General features: G+C 39.3%; 2 protein-coding genes across 2 annotated transcripts in view; one reads left to right on the top strand and one right to left on the bottom strand.

Annotated features, from left to right (window-relative positions):
- Positions 1-26,323, top strand: part of CENPP (centromere protein P) — a 115,587-nt gene that overhangs the window by 81,971 nt on the left and 7,293 nt on the right. The window lies entirely within an intron of this gene.
- Positions 3-15,240, bottom strand: ECM2 (extracellular matrix protein 2). Its single transcript, XM_066558180.1, has 10 exons — positions 15,128-15,240; positions 11,487-11,766; positions 6,839-7,027; positions 5,123-5,602; positions 4,687-4,802; positions 3,876-4,011; positions 2,960-3,117; positions 2,505-2,644; positions 1,063-1,389; positions 3-397 (listed from the first exon to the last, which is right to left on the bottom strand). Exons 2-10 carry the CDS (start codon positions 11,740-11,742, stop codon positions 193-195), a joined length of 2,007 nt encoding a protein of 668 aa, XP_066414277.1. The 5' UTR covers positions 11,743-11,766; positions 15,128-15,240; the 3' UTR covers positions 3-192.

Below are 26,323 nucleotides of genomic sequence, written 5' to 3'. Positions count from 1 at the left end.
TCTTAAGCTTCAATTTTTACATTTAATGGTTTTATAATGAAACAATATGAAGAAACACACTGCTACCTTACTTCAGTATCATATTTATGCTAGTAGGAAGGGTTTAAATCAGAAATAAGCAGACCAGTGAGTAGAGAGAATAAATAAAACTGCATTTCTAGAGATGAGGGTTGCAATGCACAATTGGGGCGTTTATTTGGTCTTCTGTGGTTTAAGAACAACACTGCAATAGGATCTTATGCATGGAAATGAATGTGGGGAGAGCTGCCTTGTGTTGATGTAGTTGTTTTCAAGATGAACATGTTCCAGGTGGGAATCTTCATGCTCCTCCTCACTGTGGTCATGCTCGTCCTCGTGGTGGCTCTGAGTCCTGCAGATGCGTTCTGGGGGCACCCTCCTGTGACACAGGGGAGGAACCGTGTTCTAGTCATGTTCTATTCATGTTCTAATCATTGCAGAGAACTCTCAACTTCATCATTTATTTTAGAGTTGCTATTTAGATATTTGAAAATGTTAACTAAATCAGTACATTAAATTTTCTCAATTACATGTTTACTGAGGACTTTCATTCTTTTGAATATTCTCTCTGCATTGTTTTCTCATTTATATGACATACTGAGTTTTCCTGAGGAAAATATTGCCAGGTGTTGCTGAATGGAAACTTTGTCTGACACATGGGAATTCTCTCCTTGTCATTCCTTTCCTTTCCAAAACAGCACAGAGAGCCTGGATTGAGCACGTGGCTCCAGAGCTGGGGCTGGTGGAACCTGCTCACCAGGTGACTCCAGATGCTGACTCCTCCCATTATTTTGTTATCACTTTGGGCTCTGCTCCAGGAGCAGAAAAGCTGGTGATTGCTGATGATGAGCATTTTCAGTAACTGCGAGGAAGGGGGAAATCTTTCTTCTGTCATGTTAAGAAATATTGCAGAAGAAAACTCAGCATTCAGCTCCTCCTTCAGATTTTTGTAACAAATATTTACTTAAAAATAACAAATTCCTAAAGCAAAGCATATCTTATTTATTTTAATGTCATTAATGTAAAAAAGAGCTTGGAAATTACCTTATTTTATTATTGTTGAGTCTTAGAAAACGTAGTTTTCTCATTTCATCAATCCCAAAGGGTACAGCCTTCAATTCATTGTGATCCAAAAAGAGCTCCCTCAGGGAGTGGTAAGCTCCAAAAAATGACACTGGGTCAATGCCATCATCAGTGAGTTTGTTAAAGGACAGGTAGAGATACTCCAGCCCAGGCCTCATGTGGCCAAACACATAGCCTGGAATTCTTTCAATCTGATTTCCTATAAGTACCAGATGGAGTAAAGATTTTGGCAGGTAGGAGGGAACATGATACAACTTATTGTAAGAGAGGTCAATTGACTCCAAGTTCCTGCATTAAAGGAGAAAAGAAAAAAAGGCTGAAACCCCCCTGAGCTCCTGGCCTGGCAGTGCTGTGCTCTGTGCAAGGCTCTGCTTCGGGACATTGCCAGGGAATGACATTTCCAAAGGAAATTGGATTCTGATAATGGGGCAGAATGTGTTTTATGGAACATGGTCATGCATATTTACTCTGGGAATAGAAATAATGAAGTCATGAATTACCAATCAAGCACAAGGATTTTGTTGATGGGAAGAGATCTCCAGTAATGAGGATGGGGGGCTGGTGGGGAGCAGAACAGGGGAATCCCATGGGAGTAATTTGGGATTGGTGCAATGAGTTCCACTGAAAAACTGGAATTACCTTGGGACTCCAGTCATTATCCCATTAACAGGGAGTTTTAAGCTTTGTTCTGAAGCCCATTAGAAATGGAATTGTGGGAATGAATCAGTCCCCTGTGCTTCACTTCCAGGCATGAGAGATGCTGTCAGTAGTAACAGGGTGGTTGTTTTCAGCTTAAGCAATTCACAAATTCAGGAATCAAGGGATAGGGCTGCAGCTGCCAGTGATGGCCAGGTACCCTGCTCAGCTTGGCAAATTATTTAGCAGGAAAATCAAAAGCACTATCATCTTTTACTGCTTACATTCTCATTGCTCTCTCTGCTTATGTTCTGCTCTTAGACGATGCAGCTGCACGATCTTCCCTTCATCTTATTGACTTTTATAATTTTTAATCCAATGGGAAATAAGGTTAGGGTAGTATTAAATTAATTTTAAATTACCTCTGAGATAATTATGTATCAATACTAAATTACCATATAATTGTATATAGTATTATTTATAATTAATGTTCATCTTTGAATAGGTGGTCAGAAAAAATATTGACTTTTATGTTAATATGGTACAGATTTGAGGGAGATGATCTTTCTATTTGACAGCTGACTGAGTATCTTCTAGATTATACAATGAGGCAAAGGAAATTTAGAAAAGTTAGCAAAGGAAAACAAATCAAAGCATAATTACAATTCTAAGTTAAAAGTAATGAAGTGCAAATATTTATTTGATTATTTGACTCAGTAAAAACAGAGAAAAATGAAATAAATGTATTTTAAACGTCTGGTACTTACTCTTGGTTTATCCAAGCCAAAGGTGCTATCCTGTGCTCTTCTAATTTGTTATGCTTTAGCCCAATGATGTTGATATTTCTGGTGTGGTTAAAGCAAATTTCTGATACTTCTTCAATTTGATTATGTTCAAGATATAACTCCTGTAAGTGCATTTGGGAAGAAAATTTGTGAGATCAGAATGGGCTGAGTTTTCCCATTGCAAATTCCAAGTGCAGCAATTACCTGTCCCCTGTATTCCCTGGTCTATGTTAATTCTGAATCTCAACCAGAGTCAGTTTGTAGCTGGAGTGGCACCTTCAGAAACACAATTTTTCAAAGCTTTTATTTTGTTTTCTCATTTGTGAGACTACATATTGCTTTGAAAGGGCAAAGAGAAGGAATTTCATCTCTTTGGGTGTTTGTTGGCTGGGTTATTGTTCTTAGTATTTATTTTGGTTGTTTTGGGTTTTTTTTACCTCAAGAGTGGCAGGAAGACCTTGTGGTATAATTCTAAATTTATTTCTTCCCAGTCGCAAATAGGAAAGACTTTTCAAAGGATAAAAGGCCAAAGGACTGACATTTGCTTCACTAAGTTTATTTCCTTCTAATTCCAGAGTGACCAAGTTCTTTAAACCTAAGGAGAAAAAGTTTCATTTCAGTTAATTAATGCCATCTTATATCTTGTTAAAATACACGTTCACAATTTAACAGTCTTAAACATTACCCAGATCAGTTCACAGCAATGAAAAATAAAAATGAACTGATTTTATTGTCTCATAATCTTGGACTTGTTCATAGGTTTGTAGAGCTTTAGAGACTGACCACACTTTATTTACATTTTCCTCTCCCAGTCCAAATGGAAAGGGCAGCAGCTGATCCAGTTTAGATGGGACCCTTTTGGCAGGAGAGGAAAAGAAGCAAAAAAGTCCATCAAATTCTGACATGGATGGTGCCCTTTCTTTCTTCTTTCTTTTTTTCCTCTCAGCCTGTGTTTGAACTGGCTTCAAATGATCATGGTTGATTCCAATTATATTCTCCTTTATTTTATATGGACATCAAATTCTGTTCACTTCCATGCAATTTAAAAATAACTAAAATGGTTTCACCACATATAAAGCCATCAGGTTAAAGGTGGGGATAAGTGGTGTCTTCAAATTCACCTCCACTCAGTGACCTTAAATATAAACTACTTTGGGAGAGGAGCAGTTGCTCCTAGGGGAAAATATAATTTTAAAATACTTTGTCATGCAAGTCTTTCAGCTTTTGCTGCCTGTTAAAGAAATGGCACTTTAAAGCTAGCAATTATTTTTCTATGTCAAACCAGGTTCAACATTCAGCTTTTCAAATTTATTTTTGACTGTTCATATGATTGATAGTAATTTTTTGAAATACCTTTTAAGCCGTCTTCATCAATGGTATGAAGTTGGTTGTCATTTATTTTTATTTCTTCCAAAGTTGATGGCAATTCAGAGGGAATAAGTACCAGCATATTTCCATCCAAATACAAACGTTTCAGCTTTTTCAGGATCTTATCACAGGGATGAAGAGCATTTATATTATCAAGGTGCACTATATGCAGTTAAATATCGAGTTAAGATTTTCTTAAACACACACTCTCTAAGGTTTTTCAGCAGCAGTGCTGTAGTATCCAGTGTTTTGAATGAAAAACTATTATTTTTTTTCCTGTCAGTCTAATTAATAGGTTACTTTCTGCTAAATATTAACAAAAGTGCCAGGTAATGTCACATGTAACTCAGAGCTTCCCCACAGCCCTGCTGCAGCTCCCCAGGATCATTGTTTGCATTCCTGCTGCTCTCTGTGAATTGTGGAAGTATTGCCTCACTACACTGGGCAGGATTTAGGACTTCAAAGTACATGCATTTAGAAATTACATGCTTATCCTCTTGATCTGTGAGCAAACTGATCATTTTCTGTAGGTCAGCAAATTTCCTCAGGCAGAAGGACAGCAGCTTTCAGTAACTGAGGGTTATTATGCTTAAGGCAGCTTAAAAGATTGGTATGAAAAATTATATCTTAATTTTAATTCTTGATTATGCTGAGAGATTTCTCAAAGTAGCTATTGAATTATACAATGCTTACTTATACAAGGTGCAAAGTGGTTTAGATCCAAAAACTGAAAAGCAAAAACATTATTTTAAGCAGCAATTATGGAGAGGGTAGCAGAAGAGTTAGGCTTTCTTACTTTGAATGCTTTGGGACCTATGCCAGGAGAGGTAATGTTATTTTTACTCAGATCAATCCATTCCAAATTAGGTATCCCATTGAATGCTTCATCTGAGATAGTAGTGATGCTATTTCCTGGGACAGAAGGCAAGAAAAAAAGTAATTAAATATTTCAGTAATGAAATACAGTCTGCACTTGAGGTAATATTGCATCTAGAAAATATATCACAAAAATAGCATTATGGACAGTAATTTTGTGTAGATGTATTCATCTTAGTATTTAAACATTGGCATGCAAATCTAATGTTTTTCATTTCTTGTTTTAAAGGCATAGCTGTAAAATTAGCTCTAAAACTTTTCTATATTAAGGAATGACAAAGCATTAACAGTGCTGTTGACTGCATTTGAGGGTGGATGATGTTAGAGAAGTCATGCAAATTAGATCCATTAATTACCTGTAAGGTCTAAACTCGTTAGGTCTGGATCTGAGATGGGAGGTATTTGTGTAAGTTTGGCATTAATGCAGCTTACTGTGGTGTCTGTTGTGGAACATCCAGATGGCAAAGGAGGAGCTTCTATGGGTGGAACAGGAATTGGGAAATGAGATGGAATTCTGAAAGCACCATCATCTTCATCACTGTCATCCTGCTCATCCCCCGCAGCTCCCGTTCTGGGGACAGGCAGCCTCCCTCTGCGCTGCCCTTTGTGCCTCCGGCGATTCTTTTTGCCTTTCCTTTTTCTTTTCTTCTCCCCTTTTTTGTGACCCTCCTTGTCCCTGACCTCTGTCACTGCTGTTGGAAGCAGCTCATCCTTCTCCATGTGAGTTGGTGCTGATGGCAGAACATTGGTGGTGTCGAGGTCCTTGGGCTCTGGGGACTCACCAGACATCTCACTGATGTCATCCAGTGAAATTATACTGGAGTCCAGCGAGGAGGCTGGTGAGGGAAAAAACAGCACAACAATGCAGGAGAGTCTGATGAAACTAAAATATTAGTAAGCACTGTTTCCCACATACTTTAGAAAATTATGCCTATAGATTATTTCTCTTAGAATACAATTCAAAGACTAAAAATATGGTCTTAAATTGCTGCTTGAGAAAAGAGACACTTGACTGAGAAATTATGGAAGCAACCATAGAGATGGGTTTGTACACAGCTTCAGTTCCTGAGAACTCCAGACAAAAAGGTGGAAAAAATAATATAACTTTCATTATCTTCCTTTTTGACTTACTATTAATTATGGGGTTTGTGTTGATGGAGGTGTCTAAGAGGAAAAATAATGTGTCTGGGACTGGGAGCTAATTTGGAAAAAATTCACAAAGGTCAAGACTTGTTCTCCTCCAAAAGGGATCGTCAGGGGAGGAGTTGGCTGCAGGTGGGGATCTCACCAGGGAAATGCATTAACTCCATTACCAAAATGCAGTTTTTACTTCCATAATAGGACAATTCTAATAAAAGGAGTTCAAATGTCTCAGTCAACATGACTTCCAGTTCTACAGAGAATTCCTATGATGTCTTATCTCAGAGTGTCACATGCAAATACACACAAGGATAAATATTTCTTACAGTAGGAGATTGAGTAGAGTACTTTGCAGATATAAAATAATGGGAGTGTGGGAAGGAAAGGAAGGAAATCACATCTCATGTTTATCTCATCCATTCCTTTTCCTTTAAAAGGTACCAGTTTTATTTAAATTACTGTGAAATACCAAGATTGTAGTTCTGGGGCTTCTCTTGTGAATTGACTTTCTTCTCTTGATTTACACCAAATTGCTGCCTGTTTTTGCACTCCTAACAAAGATTTACCACTCTGTATGTCTAATACATCAATAATGGCCAGTAGTTATTGATTGATCCTTTGTAAATAGAAGTGGGATAGAAAATATAAATAGTTGTTATTTCTTCATACATTTACAAAGTTCTGTAAAGGTAGGGGGGAAGTAAAAAAAGAAATGCAATTATCTTTACTATTGCATACTTAGCATCATCTTTTCTTTCAATGTTGCATCAAAATCATCTAACAGAGTACTCAGAAAAACTGAGGTCAACTTGAGTAGAAACTCTGAAGAGCTGCTTTTACCATAGAATTCAGGATAACGTGTACCTTGTAACTCTTGGGATCATTAAATGCAGTGTTTATGTAAGGTGTTAACAATCTGTGGTGTCCCATACCAGTCTCAGAACACACTGGGCAGCACTCTCCTGCAGGAATGACGCTGTGGGAACATTTCAGAGGGTGGCACATGGCTGTGTCACAGATCACCTGGCCCTGGGAGCACAGGCAGGTGACGCAGGGCTGGGGAGACCACACGGCTCTGTCGAACATGATCATCCCGTTAGCTGTGCACTGCCCCTTCTTCCCTGGGAACACACAATGGCACACGGGAGTTAAACAGCTTAAAGGGAACCCACAGGGCTCATTTACAACTCTGCAAAGAAGCACTACTATTTTGTTCTCATTTCGAAAATATGTTAAATACACCCTATTGAAAGGATCTTATCATTATTCCTTACTTTTCATTGCTGTATTTTCTTCAGCTTATTAGTAATCTCCACTTATGGAAAGCTTGAGTATTTTTTCCAGACCTTCTTCTATTCCTCTCTTGTGCACTACAGATCTTTTCTAGTATCTTGCACATTAAATGAGAAAATTTTATTAAGGACCTGCAGAACTGGGAGGGTAACAATATTCAGTTTATAGTGACAGTTCATAGGTTTGGTAGAAGTAAACCTATTCTGGGATAACTGATGAGATGGCAAAAATCTCCACTTCCCTGTAATTTGCTTTATCTGAAAAGCAAAAAACCAAAAAACCTCTTTGCTAGAAAAGCAATAATCTAGAACAACTTGTGCTATGAAATACTCTGTCTCCCAAATTCCTGGACATATATCTACAAAAGATTGCGATCTCCCCAGGGTACCAGTTGAAATTTCCAGAAAGAAATGTAATTTTGTAAGCTGTAGTCAGATATTCAGTCAGCAAGTGATCTGGAGAGCACAGAGACTTGGGGAGGAAATTAATCCCAGTCTTCCTTTCCTTCCAGTGATGGAGTTCACCTCAGCAGAATCTTCCCTGGGCAGTTCTCACCAGACCCCAGGATACACATTGCACTTTAGCACGTGGCTTTTTTAGTTTTGGTCTTTTGAGAGAAGGAAAACCAAGGTTGAGATTCTTCATCCCATGCAAATATTCCTTTTTCTGTGTGTACCTCTAAATCTTGTTGAGAAGCTGAACTCCCTCACACCTTCCTTTTCCTCTTTCTAACTGACCTAAGAATGCATTGCTGAAGTGTTGTTTTGAGATGAAAACCCATTTCCAAGTTAACTTCGTACTTCCCTGCTTATAAAGAAGAAGAAATTTCCTCTTTTCCTATTCAGTTTGACTTCTTCCTTCAGATGAAAAATTAATACAGTGGAAAAATCTTGTCTCACCTGAATCTGCATGCCAAGAGACTTTCACTTGTGGTGCACAAATTGTCTTTGGAGGGGTTCTTTGCAGGGTTTGTTTTCCCACACTCTGCCCTACTCCATGCCTGGGTGTTTCGTTTTAATAAGAGTATTCAGGATAGCCTCTAAATAACCTTGTAAGACTATTGTAAATATTTGGTTTGAAATGTCTCTGGTATTAACATTTGTCTCAAAATGAGGCATTTTGCAAAGTCTTTCAAGGTAGTCCTACTTCCTAACAAAGGTTCTTCCTTTTCTTTCTGCTCAAAGACCACTGGATATCAATCTGTTTTCTACAATAAAAATTAATTATCAGAATCTTCCAGTCTATTGGATCCTCTGTATTCCGTATATTTTTAAAAAATGCTTTGATTTAAATTGCTCTTACAATGGAAAAAGCAAGAAATGAAAGCTTTGAGTAGTTGCATCTTGTTTTTTCAAAGATCTGGGACATCTCTGCCTCATTTCAGCTGCATAAAGTTGTGCTCTAAGCAACTCCAACCATGTCAACTGGAGGAGGAGAGGAATTAGCCCAGGCCAAGTGTTAGTTGGCTTTAAGTCCCTTGTCATTCCACCCAGGTATCTGCAATCCAGCTGTTTGCTGGATCCTGACTTTGGGGTTTATGTGCTTGCCAGTACACCACAATACTTCTTTTAAATAACCTCCAAAAGAAACACAAAACGAATCCTGCACTTTCTCATGTTAAACAATAAAACAATAACTGTTCCAGAAGAGCATAATCTGGCCTGAGAAGGAAATTCTTCTGTGCTTCCTAAAATTCTTTCTTTTGTTTTAGCTACCAGAGTGTATCAGAAGTCAGAGCAAATCTTGTCTGAATAAGCATAAAGATCTGAGTTATCAGGCTTGGCCTCTGCAGGCTTCTTTAACAAATGATCCTTTGTTTTCCTGTGTACATTAGAGTTGCATAAAAGGCAGGAGCAGTGTGTGCTCAAAGGTTTTCCCCTTTGGGTGCATTGCAGAGCTGCTGTCTGGCACTGTTGGGATTCCCAGAACCCCTGTGAGACACAGAAAGGCTGTGCTGAGATGCTCCTCACATTTCCTGACCACTGAGTCCCTTGGGCTTGGTGGGGTGAGAGGGGAGAAGTGGGGGGTGAGAGGGATCAGAGATGGGGCAGCAGTGAACATCCTACTCTGCTCTACCTAAGGGACAACTGCAAATTACCTCAGGCTGTGGCCAACTGTTTGATTTAATTTGAATGTTCACATGGCTCTAATCTGGAGGAATTACATGTCTGGTTACTGTTAAACCTCCATTTAGCTGCTAATTTTCATCCTGCATGTGTCTGTAAATTTGGGTGGGTTTGGTTTTTTTTAGTCTACTAAGAGCAAAACAAGTAGCTAAGAGAATGGAAATTAATGTTTGGATTGCATTTTCTTCTATTCTGAAGCATGATTAATAATAGTGTTCTATTATTTAATAGGCTCTGTTTTTTCCAAATCTGACATTAACTTGAAAACATTTTGAACTTTAAAAGCTAGACTAAAAAATACCTTGTGGTTCCAGTCTTTGGCAGATGAGCATAGGACTTTTAACCTTTGGAAATATGGTGTAAATTCAGCATGGAGTTCCAAATAAAATGAGTTCAGTGGTTTTAGCTCAGCTTTTGGATGCAAGTCCAGATAGAAAGAAACAAGCGGGGCGGGGAGGGGGAAGAGCTGTGCATTATTTCAGCATGACTGATGGTCCTGACAGAAACCCTGGAATATCTTACATGAAGTGTGTGCTACTTACATGGTATTTTCCTCTGTTTAATTTTAAAAATATTTTCAAATTAGATGTTTGACATTAGTAATATGTATAATGTTGTAATACACACATGAAAATACCATAGTGTCCAGAGTTTTGCTAGTTTTCCTATTCAAACCCCTTACTTTCAAATATTTTATTTTAAATGGTTCAGCCTTCCTGAAGTAAGGACTCACAACAAACAGTAATTGTGGAGAAAATGTGGCTGATTTATGTTTGGCCATTTGAGACCTCTTAACCCAGTGGTCATGTCTGTTGTGTGACACTGAAAGGCTTAAATTCTTGCTTATTATTATTATTATTATTATTATTATTATTATTATTATTATTATTATTATTATTATTATTATTATTATTATTATTATTATTATTATTAGAATATGGGAATCAGGGCATTCTGTTTTGATTTTTTTCCATAAAATTCATTAAACTGCATATAAATATTTTACTTAGTGTGTGATCTCTTGATGGAGGAACGGAAATATCTGTATCCATAAATACAGATATTATGTTATTTATGGATACAGAAATACAGAGGTGAAAATCTCTGGATCACCAAGAAGGCAAGTTTTATATAAATCATACTACTGAATTTCTGTTAAATAAATCTGGGTTGTCAATATACATGGAGCATAAGAGTGGTCTTGTGTTGAATGAGTTGGATTTTTTTCTCTTTGAACTCAGTTTTCCATCATAAGGGTCCCACTTATAGTGTAACTTCCATATTGCAGCTGCTACCAAGTGTTATTAAGTTATTTACAAAATCAAGAAATATTCCTGAAGGTTTGCATGTGCAATTTGCTTTTCAAAAATGCAACCCATAAAGTAAAAATAAAAACTTAAATCTGTTTTAATTACCATTATTGTTACTGGTGTTGAGGCCTCAGTGAAATGTTAATTGACTTAGGAGATATATTGAGCAATAAATTCTTCAAAATGGCCTTCAAACTTGGAACACAAGTTTGGAATGCATTGGAAACGATGAAAATACCCCAACAAATGTCTTGTTTGTTAAGATCAAAAAATAATGCAGAAAACTTGCAGGAAATATTGGTGTTACCTGGCAAAGCAGGGTTTGATAAAAAGCCTCATAATGCCAACCACAAAATCACTGCAGAAGGCAGCAGGAATGTGTGGAAGTAGAGTGTCACCATGATATTTTCTGAAAAATCCTGAGAAGCTGAGAGGCCTCAGGAACAAAATGTAAACAATAATTGTCTGCTGCTGTGGAATGCAATAGGTGAATCTTTGATTGGTCTCATGGGGTTGTTTTTAATTAATGGCCAATCACAGTCTGGCTGTCTCAGACTCTCAGAGAGTCACGAGCTTTTATCATCATTCTTTTTCCTTCATTGTTAGCCTTCTGATGAAATCCTTTTCTTCTATTCTTTTAGTATAGTTCTAATATATCATTTTCTTTTAATATAATATATCTCATAAAATAATAACCAGCCTTCTGAAATATGGAGTCAAGATTCTCATCTCTTCCCTCATCCTGGGACCCCTGTGAACCCCACCACATTAGAGCTAAACTAAAGCTTTAATGAGTTGGTCTGTGTGAAATGAGGAGTGAGCCCCAAGGAGCAGAGGGGCTGTGTTCTCACCTGGTAGGACACTGTAGGTGCTCTCGTGCTGGCCCAGTCCCACCAAGGAGTCAAAGACGCCCACGACGCTGTCATCGATGGTGAGGAGCGGGATCCTGGGCCCCGGGGGCTGCAGCCCGGCTGCCCTGGGGCTCCTGTGCCCTGCCCTGGGGAGCATCCTCCTCCTCTGCCTCCTGCCAGGGCCACCTTCAGCTGGGCACAGATCCCTGCACAGCCAGAGGAGCAGGAAATAACAGAGCAGGGATGGTGCCTGCATCGTCTATGGGTCCCACAGAGTGCCCTGGAATGGGGAGAAAGAGGGAAATCAGGGACCTGCAGAGCTTTTAGGACCATGTCAGTCACACACCACTTTTCAAGGCAGGTGAACTTAAGAAATGGTAGGTCAATAAAACCAAGGTTCCCCTTGGAAAGAAGTTGCCCTCTGAGAGCTCCAGTGACCAGTTTGATTGTAGTGATTCTCAAGAGTCCCCATCAAACAGGTGCTGGTTTGTGTTTGGGGTTGCACTTGAAGAGGTGGTTTAGATTTGCAGTGCCAGAGCATTGGCTGTTCAGTAATTGTTGCTGCTCCCAGCAAGTGACTTCTTGAGAGCTCTGTAAAGTGTGTCTTCCTTTTTTTATTTCTTCCAGTGTTGTAACTTCTGAGTGAGGGAATGGAAAAGTAACAGAAAAATGCCCAACTCATTTGCGATGTGCTGCCCCAAAAGCTTTTGGGTTGGCATTTCTGTGCAAGGTGCTTTTTCACTGTAAATTAAGAGAAGTTGCTTTTCCATTCATCTCTGGCCATCCTCTTCTCTAACAGGATCTGCTTGGTTCTGCAGAGGAGACCTTCAGGAAGATTGTGCTATTTGTGACATTCCACAACTGCTTTTCCAGGGGAAGTTTTTATGAAGTATAGGCTCTAGTATGGTCAGTCTAGACTGAGTTGTGTTCTGCATTTACTTATTAAAAAATTCAAAATAATTGAGCCTTCTTATGATTGTGACAGAAAAATTACATTTACTGTCGCCAATAGGTGGCATTCCAAAACAGAGCAGTCAGGATTCAGGAGCACAACAAGGAAAGAAATCCAGCAGTGGATTGCTGTACCAGTGTGGAAGTAAGAGCCTGTACATCAGAGACATTAATGATCTGTCAGAGCTGTGTTGCATAATTCTTTCAAAAAGGAAATGCTGTTGTCCTGTGGCCTGTTTTAGCTGAGACAGCACAGACAGGAGACATTTGTGTTCTTGGGAGAGTGAGAAGGACTTGGAGCTCTTGGGCTTTGTGGCCAAGACAAGGCTTAGAGCATGGCCATAGTTTTTCTCTGAAGAAGTTCTGAGGGAATTAAAAAATGCTTTTACTTAATGTTCATCAGTCTGGCTTTGCATGTCATCTTTCACTTTGGAGTTAATCTTATTATAATAATATTGTGTAAATACTGGACAGTATTATTTCAGGAACTTGAACTGCAGCTTTGCCTGAATTAGATTTTGTTTAAAAGCTTGTTCATCGTGGTATTTTCTGATTCACAGAACAGGTCACATTTTTGGTACGAGTTGTCTAACTGTTCTTTAATATAAGGCATGTGATTGATTGCATGTTTTCCATGCTTTCCACATCATAATTCTCATATATTTTTTTTATTCTCGTGTTTTAAAATGAGAAGTTGGCAGTAAATCAGCTTAAGAGTATGCATTTTACTTCTTTTTAATATTGTCGTTTCTGTGATCAACTATTTTAAAATTAAAACGTTTTTGTAAGTTTAGGTATTAATTTGTAGGATTTGAAGTTAATATTTTTATTTCTATATGAAGGGAATTTGAGATGCAAGCGTCTCACACAAATATTCACAGCATCTCCTGGAATGGCGGGTTTTGAAATGAATCCAAACTTTAGTTTGCTGCTTTCTGCCCCTCAGAAATCACTTATTCCAAAATGCTGTATAGACTCCATGGCCTTTTATTTACTGCAATTATTGTAAGTTAACATCTCAGAGAGATGCAGAAGCTTGCCCTCTGCACTGAAAACGCCTGATCTTGTTGAGAAAGTGCTCGTTTCTGAGTGCCTCAGGAGAAATGAGCCAAAGCCTTTGGTGTCTACCTTGCGTGGTAATGAGTGGCTGTAAAATTACACAGGAAACTTCTGTTCCACAGGCTGGGCTGAGACACACTGAGAGCCCTCAGGGAAAACTGGATGTACAAAGGAAAGGCTTGGCCATGTGTGTTCATTCTGTCAAGTTTCTGACATCTTAATTATGGTTCCATTTTTCTGGGATACTCTATAATAACACCAGAGCTGTGCACTTACAGTGCTGCTACATTGCACTTGGGCTTTTTTAACATTTAACCATTTCTTCCTGTGACCAGAGGCACATAATGGCATGACAGAAATACTTTTCCATTCTTCATTTCTTTTTAAAAAGTCAGGAATAATATAGAGTGAATTATATTACATGAACTGTACAGATGTTAATGTACATTAATAGATGTTTTGCTAGGAACTTAAAGAGTAAAATTCTGTAGTAAAGCAAATTATTATAAAATGAAACTTGGTTTCATAAAGTACTTTATAAATACAAATTTTTGAAAATCAGAAACAAAACAACAGAAAACACACCACACCCCCCAAAAAAAAGTCTTTATAAACTAATCCTGTTCATATATGTGAGTTTATATGCTGATTTTTTACACCAATTTACCTCTTCCACAGTGAAAGCTTAATATTGCTATTTTCAACCAAATTATGTTCTCTGCATGCAAAACACTGGGCTAGTGAGTTCCTTTCCTTGGCTTAGTTGAGAAGTGCTGCCTTACAGTTTAAGGCCCAAATTGTGAAAGGCCTTGGGTGCTTTGGGCCTTTCCTGCCCATGTCTGGGATGCTCAGATTATCTCTCAGGAGGAGTCTGTATTTTGTATAGGGCCAGCCAGCTTTTAGTTTGGGGAAAATTCAGACTATTCAATTTATGACTTTCATAATAAATCATTGCATAGTAAAATACAATTAGAGATAGCCAGTGTAATGAAATCATTAACTGTTTGTGTTGCCAGATAGTCAACATGGCTGCATTGCTTTACCTTTTTTCATTTTACCCACAAATATTTAGATCAGGAACAGTATGCGAAAGTATTTACTTTTACTTTGTAATATGTTCAGTAATTTGTACCTTTATCTTCAGTACCTGTCAGTTTCCTATTATGTTAACAGAAATAGTTAATTTTTAAAGGAGAGACCCTTTAGAAATGCCAGAGTATCAGAATTTATTAAATAATCTATCTTCATCCATTCAGTCAAAATGCAAACACATTTCTAAGATGTCAGCATGATTTCTCCTGACACACAGGGGTTAAAGAGCTTTACTAAGATTTTTCACTCACTCTTTTTTAAATGCATTGCACAGAAATTAATGACATTTACCCACAGCAGCCAGACCAGTTGCACTTTCTGTTAGTTTCAGTTGGATGTGCGTGGCAAACATTCAGACAGAACAAAAAGCAGCTCAACGGGTATTGCACACTTTATCTAGAAAGGCATTTCTCTTCAGTATTGCTAAATATAGCCCACATCATTTCATTCCAAATATTACATATTTGCAAAGTTAACATGAAGTTTAAGCCATACAACACCATGCTTTAAGCAGTAATTTAAAATGTAAAACATTTTACCTTGTAATCTAACCTAACAGCAGATTCTGCTTGCTGTCATTTAGTCTCCCGTTGCAAATGAAACAAAATCTCAGTGATATCTTTAAAACAAACAGAGAAACTGTAGGGATTGTTGAACCATGTGAGCTGATTCCTTAGTTAAGTCTGGAATAGCTTCTTCCCCTGGGGAGCCAGGGCTGAGCTGTGTGTGCAGAGCCTGTGCTGGTGCTGGGAGCGCTGGAACCTCGCTCGGGCAAATGAGGAGCAGCACAATGCCTCTGGTCCCGAGGCTGACAAGGCACAGCTGGAAATCCTTTTCCACTGCTGCAGCCACATAAGGAACAAGGAAATGGAGTGTTTGCAAAAGAAACAAAAAATGTGTGTTTTATTCAGTGATGGGTTATGTATTTAGAAGTTTAGTTTCCAGGTGGCATGACTTGAATGTAGATTTATATAAAATAATAAGATCTAATACACTTTGGCAGATGTAGCCTTAACATAAAAACATTTCATAAAGTTAGAACGTTTTTTTTCAATTCATGTTTTCCTAATCCCCTCCTGCACTTAAAGCCTGTCATCTATAAGCAGCAAGCCTTTTTGTTCAAGTTTTAGCATGGAAAGTTTTTCTTTTGTCCATTTACAGCGATGATTTCACTGCAAGTTATAGCTTATGCATGGAAAATAAAACGACTGAAGCACTTTCCCTTCATTTTTTCTCTTTGTAAGGCTAATTACATCCTGAAACATGATCCTGAAGCTCAGCTCTGCAGAAGCTGCAGGGAAGTTGGTGATCCAGAGAGGAGAAGGGAGGGAGTTAAGGGTACATTACCACAGGTCCTGTGTGTGCCAGCAGGGCCTTTTCCTGCATCCCCAGGTGCTCCGAGGGTCCAGGGGGTCTGGGATGGGTCTGCTGAGCTTCAAAATGACAAATTCACCTGGGACACCGAGTTTTCTGAGTTCTGCTGACATTAAAAATCCGTAGTTTCCTTGAACTCCCAGTCTGAGGAATATTTAGACAGATAGTCATGGAATGGTGTAACCATTGAGTTAACCATAATTGTTAACTGGTGTGTGGTGGAAAGATACTGGGAGAACACATTGTCTCTTAAAATAGGCATCCAGTTCCTACTGTGCTCTGCTTTGCAAAGGCAAAAGAAGAAATATTAAACTTTGGTAATTTATCTGGAGCTGTTTGAAGGAAAAGGAGACAGTCACATAAAAAATGGAGTGAAAATCTGGATGGAAGGACCTTAAAGTTTATCCCATTATCAGGGACACCTTCTACCATCCCAGGTTGCTCCAGCCCCAGTGTCCAGCCTGGCCTTGGACACTTCCAGGGGTCCAGGGGCAGCCCCAGCTGCTCTGGGAACCTGTGCCAGGGCCTCACAGGGAAGAATTCCTTCCCAATCTCATCTAACCCTGCCCTCCTTTACCTTAAGGCCTTTCCCCCATGTCCTGCCACTCCAGGTTCTTGTCCTAAGCCCCTCTCCAGCAATATGGGAGCCCCTTTAGGCACTGGAAAGGGCTCTGAGGTGTCCCCAAAGCCTTCTCTTCTCCAGCCTGAACAGTCCCAAGTCTTCATTAGTGAAGTGTAGGTTCAGACACACCTTAAGAGATCCTTCAGGCAGCTTAGGGGATTTAGGATTTTCACTGTATGTCTGTGAGGCCTTTGCTTATCTTCTCAACTTCTATTCAGGAAGTAAAGACAGCCTGAGGGATCTGCCAAGACACAGGTGCCTCTTCCTGAAAGTGGCATTGCACCTTCCTGCCATGAGCAGTGACACTTGATAGCTGTATGAGCTGTTAAAGAGTGACCTGTGGCTGCCTGGGACCAAGAAGGTTTAGGATTTTTAACTGGAAAAAAAATGTGTATGAGAATGGACATCATCTGCTGCCTTTCAATAAGATTTAAATCTGTGTAAGATTAATAATTAGATTGGTTTTAATATTGTTGTTTACTTTAAAATTTTCCATATAAACTTACCTAGTCATAATAACTAAAGAAAAAAAGCTGTATATTCTGCTAAAAGTTCAGACTAGGATGGCAAATTTTTTCAGACATACACAGTTCAGATCGTTTTCTGTGTGAGTGCAAACACTGCTGTGTCCTCAGGGATCTGATATTGACTGGTTTTATGGGAATGGTTCATCCAAAAGCGCAGAGCAAGCTGCCAATCTCTGTTTCATCTGCAATTTGTGTTATGCCTGTCCATCCCACAGCCAGTTGTTGGAATGAGTTGTGCAATGGGAGTGCTTTGGTCTGTTAAGATGCCTCAGTGTGGAATTGTGTCCTTTGAGGAGAGAAGAGGCAGACTAAACAGCAGTGAAAAATAATTAGCATAACTTTTATGATTTTATATCTTAGGGCAAACTGCCACTGTTGGTTTGTGTCTTGAGCAAGAGCCATAGGATGTGAGAAATGGCTGTGGAAGGCTGGAGCCTCTGGCATGGATTCTTCTCTTTTCCTCTCACAACAAGAACTGTTAGTCAGTGTACAATAATACTGCTGTTGTTTTCCTTTTTTATCAATTTTGTTCCTTTCTTTAGGAGGCAATGGAGGGAGGGAAAACATTCACTACTGTGCCCATCTGACCCTCAGAGGAGGTCAAATGAATGTATAAGTTAACAGAATCTGTGATGCTGAGAAAAGCTTATAGATTTTCATCTTCTGTTTGAAAGGCCACTTAAATACATGGAGAATGGTGAAACAGGAGGAAAAACTTTGGTTTCTCAAAAGCCTTCGAGGTGCCTGCAGTGGAATATCTTTGTCATCAAAGAAAGCCAGCAGGCTGAAGGAATAGGAGGAGAATATCTTGAAAATAAAAATCATTAGGCCAATTTAAGTGTAGAAAGTATAGAAGAATCCAGAGTACTCTGTATGTATGAAAAATACAGAGAAAGAAGAGTTGAAATGACTGCTTATGGTCACAGCATACAGAGAGCATGAAACTCAGTTCTGTATCATACCTTGTAGGAATGGAATCTTTTATCTGCAGAATGGCCAGAGCGAGTGGGATGGGAGCAGGAATTGCCTTCACTGAGGCAGTGGATGACAGGAATAGCCTGGCTGAGCAGAGCAGAGGAAATCAAGGGTTCACTTCAGCCAGCCCTGAGCATTCTGTGGGGCTGGAATCTCCTCCCCACCTTTCCCCTGGCTGCACTCAGGAGCTCAGGCAGGCCAGCGAGTCCAGCCTGCTGCTGGGAGCAGGGCAAGGGGCCAGAGCAGGGCTTGGTCCTGCTGGTTGGAAAGGCAACAAGTCTTGGGATCTTTTGGTGGTCGCTGTGACCCCAAGAGATGTTAGAAGTCTCTTTTTCCAGCCCAAGCACTTGCAGAATGAGTCAGAGCTCTTCAGTTCTTGGTCTCAAGGTTGTTTATTGTTTCTTATCTATAAAAAATTTTCTCCTGCCTTGCTGAGGTCCATGCAGCAGGACAGTTCCAGGCACTCTGCCTGTCCCCAGGGTGGTGTTGTGTCTTTATACTAAAAACTACATATACAGTGTTTACAATAACTTTCCAATACCCATCACCCATGTTAGACAGTGAGCTGCTACTCTAAACCAATCTGTAAATGCCAACATCACAGCAGAAGATGGAGGCCAAGAAGAAGAAGGAGAAAGGCTGGACACACCCAGATCCCTCCATCTTGCCCCCTGAATCCCCATCCTAAAAACCCTAAAACCTACTTCTTCACCCCATGATAACTTCACTATTATTCTACCTAAACTGTTGTGGCTTGCTGATCTTCATCTAAGGTTGGTAATTTGCTCCATGGGTCAGAATCAAACCCACAGGTGTTTTGGGCTCCGTGCCAGGGTCTCTGAGCCCCCTGGTAGGGGTCTTGGACAGCCAGAGGGATGTCCTGGGGTCCCACAAACAAGGACAGAGGCAACCCCTCTTGGCTGCCCAAGATCTCAAGATTTGCTTTGCCTTCTCTTCCTTTATGCCCTTCCTCCCCTATCACCCTCACAAGTTCTTTTCTCAGCCATTTCAAAATACTCAGCCAAAGTTTACAGCTTCCCTTCTGACTCCATTTTGCAGACTTTATACCTTTATTTAATAATTACAATCTGGTTGTCCTGTCCTTTTGTTGTTGAGCATCAAAGGATAACTGGTAGTCCCCATCCTTCCTTTTTAACTCTGCAATATTGTGTCTGTACATGTTACAGCCTGCTATGGGGCACTACAGGGCAGTGGCCACCTGCATATACAGATTTTCCTTTTCTCATCTCTGTCCTGAAACTCTTTGTGTTATCTCCCTTGTGGTGCCATAGGTGAGCAGTAGCGATATGCAGACCTCTGATCATTTTATATGCTTGCAAAATATCCATTTCCTTGGGGGAAGCCCAGACCTTGGTACCTGTTACCATGTCTCACCTGACACCAAAAGTACATTCTATAGATTTAAATGTTCCACAGTCATCCTTATTTTTTACAGCTTTCTCTCACATTTATATTATTAATAGATATTTTACTTATGCCTTCTGGCTTGCTGTGTTACTTACAGAAGGGCTGTGTTGAAGTTGGATCTGTTATTTAATTAAAACATTGATAAAAATATCATTTCCATAAGTCAAAAAACACATCCACATTCAGGAATGTGAGGTTATTTCTGCTTCGTTCAAGAATTGGAATAAAAAGAGACAACTGAAAATTACTGCAGCGGTTTTTTAACCTTCCAATGAAATATAAGAAAGGAATGATATTTTTAAATTGCTTTACTCTTAGTTGTCATGATGAATCCATGCAGTTGCTGCCTGGTTTTGATCAGAGACAAAGACAGAATCCTAAACTTTGCAATTACTTATGTGGTTTACTCTTTTTAACATCAAACACACAAGTTTATAGTTGGAAAAAAGTAGCAACGGGGAAAAAATTTTCTAACTGTTAAAGTCAGCACAAAACATGAGATGGGGAATTTGGGATTGGCAGCACAGTGCACTTCTGAAACCTGTACCAGTTACTGCATTCCTTCTGGAATCAGTGGTCACAAATATCCTTATGGAAAAAAATATAGGAAAAGATGAAATACTGCTGGTAAACCTTGAGATATTAAACACAGGTTTCCTTCACATATTTACAAATATTAACAATACATTGCAAAAAGCATAGGGTACATTGTTAGGTGGGAATAAACCTAAAATTGCAATCGGAGATGTGTGTGGCTGGGAGGTATTTACATTTTAAAAAGCTTAATTTTCAACTGTAACTGAATCCTAATTGCAGAATATTAATATTCATTAGAACAACTTTCTGAGGACACTAATTATTGCCACAACTCATTGTCTCTTGGTTAGGTTTCTATTCAATCCCACAGCATCAGTTTTAATTTGTGGTATGTTTTTTTCACATTATGTCTGAAATGCCAGTGACCAGAGAGATGAAGTAATTTGTAAAACCTTTCTTCAGAGGTACCTGAAATTAAAGCTTTTCGATATTGCCTCTATGTGCATTAATGAAGGAATGTAGAGGAATCTTCATTTTATCATTACCTGGAGCTGTTCCCTGTGGTGGTCCAAAGCAAGGTGCCCACCTACCTTGACTAAACACAGCTTTAAACCCCCTGGTAACAAACGTGGAAGCTTTGCCCTGTCCTCCTGCCTTTCTGTCAAATCTTTCACTTCTTTTTTGGGGTTCAAATGGTGACACTTCCCTGTGTATTGGGTAGTTCTGTTTCAGCTATGTGCTGACTCATGTTTTTCCAAAATACTGAACTCAGCACATCCTCTGTGTGTCTGAAACAGCACAAAGAGCTCAGCCTGGGGCGTGGTTCCCTCCTGTGCCAGTAATGAGCATTGTTACTCATCAATAGAACTTGGAGGTTTCCAACTTTTTTTCTGAAATAATTGTGTTTTGCAGCAGTTGTTCAGTTTCCAGCATGAGCCATAAGCCTCCTGTAGGTTTTCATTATGTTGTTACTTCTCATACCCAGTTCCATTTCTTCAAAAGGTAACTACATTCCACCAGAGAAAAGGGGCAGTGTTTCTCTTAAATAAAGATTGGGCTAGAGTGAACAGACAGAAAATTCTGTTTTAAATAACTATATCTAGAAATATGTCATTTATATATAGGAAATACTGAAAAATTTTAAATAGAGAAAAGTCTGCATTTTAAATATATTAATTAGAGAAAATAAGGGTATGTAATTATTTTAGTGGTCTTTCTCTATTTGTTTGCCCTTCTCATCTGGTTTCCATTTTCTTCCTCGTGCTTGGTTGCACTTTCCACTTCCATATAAAACACTATGTACTTCTCTAAAAAGTGAATGCATCTTTTTTTAAGCTTCTCTTGTGCACTATTTCCATCTCAGACTGTATCAGAACTGACATGTGAAAATTGAACTTGATCTTACAGATAAAACTGGTGGTTTGAAATGTCAGTGGGGAGACAGGGTTGGGTTCCTGTGACTTGCTGCTGATATCCCTGTTGTTTGGGGCCTCAGATGTTTTCCCCTTGGTTTTAAATTTAAGCAGGAATTAGTAACAGGATGCCTGTCCACTGAGAGACTGTCTCAGGAAGGAGATGTAAACTGAGGACACAAATATTTTGAAGCATTTTAGTCAAAACGAAGGATTTGTTGGCAGCTGGGACAAGAAGACACTTTGAGGACAATAACAAAGTTTGCTTGTGGTTTCCTTTTAGATTTAAAAATTAGTTGTCTTTGCCTGTTGATTCATGTTTTTCCCATTACAAACAGTAGCATCAAATGGTTTGTTTGGCTGAATTAGTGGACAATGACAAAAATTATTTGTACAGAGTTCTGTAGTGAGAGTCTGAAGGGACAGAATGGCAGAATACATTTGTGTATGTGTCTGTACAGATATCTAATTTTTGAATTTAACTATTAATACCATATTGGTATTTCTGATTATCAGCTTTCTGGAGATTTATAATTCCAGAGTGCACAAATTCAGAATTGACTGCAAGTCAAAAACACCCATGAAGTGATTAATTATGTTTGCTTTATGGCCTGATGGCATTTGTGGCCAAATTTTGGCCACTCCAAACAAACAGGAGTTGTGTGTATCTCCTGACACTCCAGCACAGTTCCCCCTGTGTCATCTTCCAGGAAGGAAATGTTAAAAACAAACAAAAATGACCTCTGAGCAGGTTATGTTTTTCTGGATGGCTCTGGGTATGGTTTATAACCATGTCTTGTTGAAGGAGAACATTGGTGTGGTTTGGTTTTTTCCCAGGATCAGACAGACTTTGCCAATCATTTTTATGATGATTTCTCTCTGTTCTTCACATTAAATGCTGCGTGTTCCCTTTCCTTTGGGAACTGGAGGAATCATCAAATGGCTGGAGAACAAGCAGAGTTATTTCTGAAACACTGAGTTTGTTCTCATGATACAGGATGAGGAGAAGTTTGGGGCTGGGGGCAGAGATGGGTTCCCTTGTAATTCCTGTTGTACCAACATATCCCACGTGCTAGACAATCCCAGCTTCCCTCTTGGACACTCCTGTGGAAATGCTTGCACAGGCTTTGATGTCAATGATCCCTGTGGGTCCAGCCCTGGATATTGTACTTTTCTGTTATTTATTTGCTACTTTTTCTGTGTCTCGTCGCCTTTGCTTCTATTACACAACATGAATTGTCCAAGGTGGAATAACCCGATTTTGTTTCAGTGAGTTGGGATGTTTTATAAGGTCCATTCACAGCAAGTTCTTGGGGAACTGTGTGTTATGGTATTTTTGTCTCATAGGAATTAGCAGGAAAGATCCTGTGAGTGAATAAGGATTGAACAGTTAGACAATAATTCTGAATTCATAGGGAAATGCTTGAGATCAGAAATGTGATTTTGGAGGTCTAGGAGCTGTACAGCTACAATTGGAATTATTTTAAGAGGTTTTAGGAGGCACAAATACGTGCATAGTCTAGACAGTGCTGCTTCTGCACTGGCAGGGGCAGCTGCAAGAAATGTTAATGCAGGAGCTGAGTCCAAAACAGGGAGGGGGGAAAATAGGAAAAGCCAAAGGTGAAGAATATGCTGGAGGCCTCAGATATTAGAGCTCAGTGTGTTTGAGAAGAGTCATCCAGAGGTCTTTCTACAGTGGAAAAATGAATATTGAAGTAATCCAGAACTCCATTTTAAATGTTATGATGCTTGCCTTTCTTCTCGAGTTTTCCATGGGATTGTCTGGATATCCCTTATGGTTCCTGCTGTGGTACTGGGCCTGGCTTTGGGAATGGAGACTGAGTGGTACAGCCTTGGTTTTTATATGAGCTGGGGGTAACTCCATGTTTAAATTCTGGGAATGGAAACCTTCCTTTTGTCTGTTGCTTAAATTTCCTTTTTCTTGAACTATTTTTACTCAAGAGGGTTGAGGGCTCCTTCCTCAGATGTGTCTGTGTGAAAGGCTGGGAAAGGTTGGTGCTCCAGGATCCAGGCTGCAGCAGGCATTATTCCTCAGCTTCTAGGACCAATCTCCTGCTTTGTACACAAGGAAAACTTGAAACATTCACCACGTTTGCACACAGGAATGTTTGGGTCACTTTATTTTCTTCAAGCTTTAAAAACACAAGAGAAATGAACTGATGTCTTAGGAAACTGAAAAAGGAGAAAGTTTTAATATTAACTACTTTCCTTTCAACTGGGTTTCTACCAGAACAAAACATATTGTTAGCAACAGTTTTGAAATGTTTCTGCAAGGCCAGCAATTGAAATTCAAATTATGAAATGCCTGAAGTTTGCATTGAGAGTGAATGAAATGCACTGGCAGCTGCACTGGTATTGTCAGTGAGTGCTCTTTGTGTTGTTGCAGTACCTAAGCAATGAAACAAATATTTATCCACATGCATCGCACAACATTCCTGGCAGTGCAGCTTTGGCCTTTAGGAACCAAATAAGGTGGAGCATAAGGAGACGTTTTTGCCTGGCAGCTGCCTGTGATTTCTCCTTCTGCATACACTAAAGAATTCTCCTTGCTGCCCTAAATTCTTTTCTACTCACCAGTACACCGATATTTGAGTCAAAATCCAATTTGTTTTGAGAGATTTGGTCAAAAGTATAACAAAGTTTGCACACATACAGTGCTAAGGTTTTCAGTGTTCCTTATTTTTGCTTCTTTTTGTTTTTTTGGGGAGGTTTTGCAGCTTTCTTGTGGAAGTTATTGAGTAGATCAAAGTTTGAGGATAGTTGACCAATTTTGCAAGCCTGTTATTTAGCAGTGGATTGACAACTTTACACTCTCACATATACAATAATTATAAATTGGTGAATCTCTTCTTGCAGATTTGTGTCTTCTCAAGAATATTCCCTGTGTCCCTCTTGTTTGTGCTAGGGATGTGTTTGGAAATGTGAAATGTGTTGTTGACAGCCAGATCTGAAGGGCTGTGTTTGGGTATGACATGAAAAGAATTCAGTGGGTTCAAAGCTTCCAAGAGCTTTTCAGCTGGACTCGTTCCTGCTCCTGTTGATAGCAACAGGCACTTCAGCACTGCATGCTAATATTTATTTTCACATAAGCAGCTGAGAATTGTAAATAACCAGACAAATGAAAGCTACTGGGTGGCAAATTTCTGTGGAGTCTGTCCAAAATGTAATGTTTTGTAGAACCATTAAAAGAGGATGGATGTCTTATGGGAAAGATTTCAGTGTATCTGCAGTATGTTCTATAGGAAATATAGGTCTATAGCTTCACTTTTGACCTAATGCAAGTGTTAAATCTTTTTGTAAAGCTCGGGAAGAATAATAGAAATACTGCAGAGGTGTTTGTGAAAGGAGGATACACATGGACATGGCCGTGCATGTTCGAGGAAAAATCTGATTTTCTGGAGGCTGGTGGGTGATTATTGTACGTGTTCAGGAGGAGCTGTGCTGTGGACTCTGCTGTTCCTCTCTGAGAGCAAATCCAGTGGAGCTAACACTGGGGCACAGCTTTATTGGGGTGCCAGTCCCACAGGGGTGTTGGGGCTGTGCTGTGCCAGCCCAGGTTCCTCCTGTGTGCAGGGAAGGGCAGGGCAGAGCTGCTCTTAGACACCAACAGGACAGCACAGGCAGATTCTGACAAAACCCTCCCTGCTGTGGCACAGTTTGCTCTAAGTGACAGATTTACCTCTCCATCAGTTTAGAGCTCCTGGTGAGAAATGAAAATGGTATTATGGATGTTCCAGGTGGGTCTATGGGCATACCTCTCTTTACCAGGTAAGATAAATTTGCCCACATAGAAGCAAATAACTCTTCAGACCTTCAAGAAAGATTAAAATACCACAACAGTAAATGATGAACATAAGCTGAGTACTTTGTTTAAAACTTTTCTTTAATCACACTTTTTTTAAAAGTAAATATCTAACCTTGAGCTAATGTAGATGAACTAGATGTTCTTCATTGTGTCCTATGGTTTATTTTTTAAATTAATCTGCCTACTTGGGAAAAAACTAACACAGTGTTAGAGCCAAGTCATTAACTAAATTCAGATGCTTTTATTTAGATGATGTTTAAATTGTGCTGTCTGGGTGAGCTTGATAATGTAAACTACAAAAGCAAGTTGGGCCACATTTGATAATCAACTTTTGTGTGGTATTTCAAATCCAAGTTGCTTTATGCAATTCTGGATCCTTTTATTGAAACATCAAAAAGGCTTACAGGGAATCTTGCAGCAACTTTTATACAGAAAAAATAAAGATCTGTGAGGTATCTTGCTTCTGTTGTAATGGAAGAAAGCACAAACTTGGCTTAATTTGTCTCCTAAAAATGCCTTTCCTGCAGTCTACTTCCTTCAGATTATTGAAAATTTGGCTCACAGTTCTTTCTTCACGAATTGTTGATGCTTCATGCTGCTCTGCAATATGACATCCTTTTTCCTTCCATCATTTTTCATCTCTCTATTGTCCTTGGCCGCTCATCATCTCTTGCTAAATTCAACATCTCTGCTGACTTCCACACGGTGCTGTTGGTGAAGTGTATCATCAAGAAATATTCCATTAGACCTAGCTGCAGAGGGAGGGCAGGGGACTCAGAATACAACAGAATGGAAACCAATATGTCAGTAAAGTTGTGGAGGAAGAACAGAACTGCTGAGCTCTGCTGCTTTTCTGGGTATTTCCCCCAAAGTAAATGTCCTGGGGCAGTGTCAGTGCTCATCCCAATGAGTTCCTGGCCTTGGAGCTTGCCTCCACTGCCAGCTCAGTGTTGAGACAGTGTATTTCAAAATTTAAATAAAATGCCAAAAACGTCCAAGAATTTTAAGCTGGAAAAATGTAGAGTTTAAAGTGT

Source organism: Molothrus aeneus, chromosome 12 (assembly GCF_037042795.1).
Source record: "Molothrus aeneus isolate 106 chromosome 12, BPBGC_Maene_1.0, whole genome shotgun sequence".
Taxonomy (NCBI): domain Eukaryota; kingdom Metazoa; phylum Chordata; class Aves; order Passeriformes; family Icteridae; genus Molothrus; species Molothrus aeneus.
Note: the sequence above shows the minus strand (reverse complement) of the source record. Positions and strands in the feature narration are given on the sequence as shown.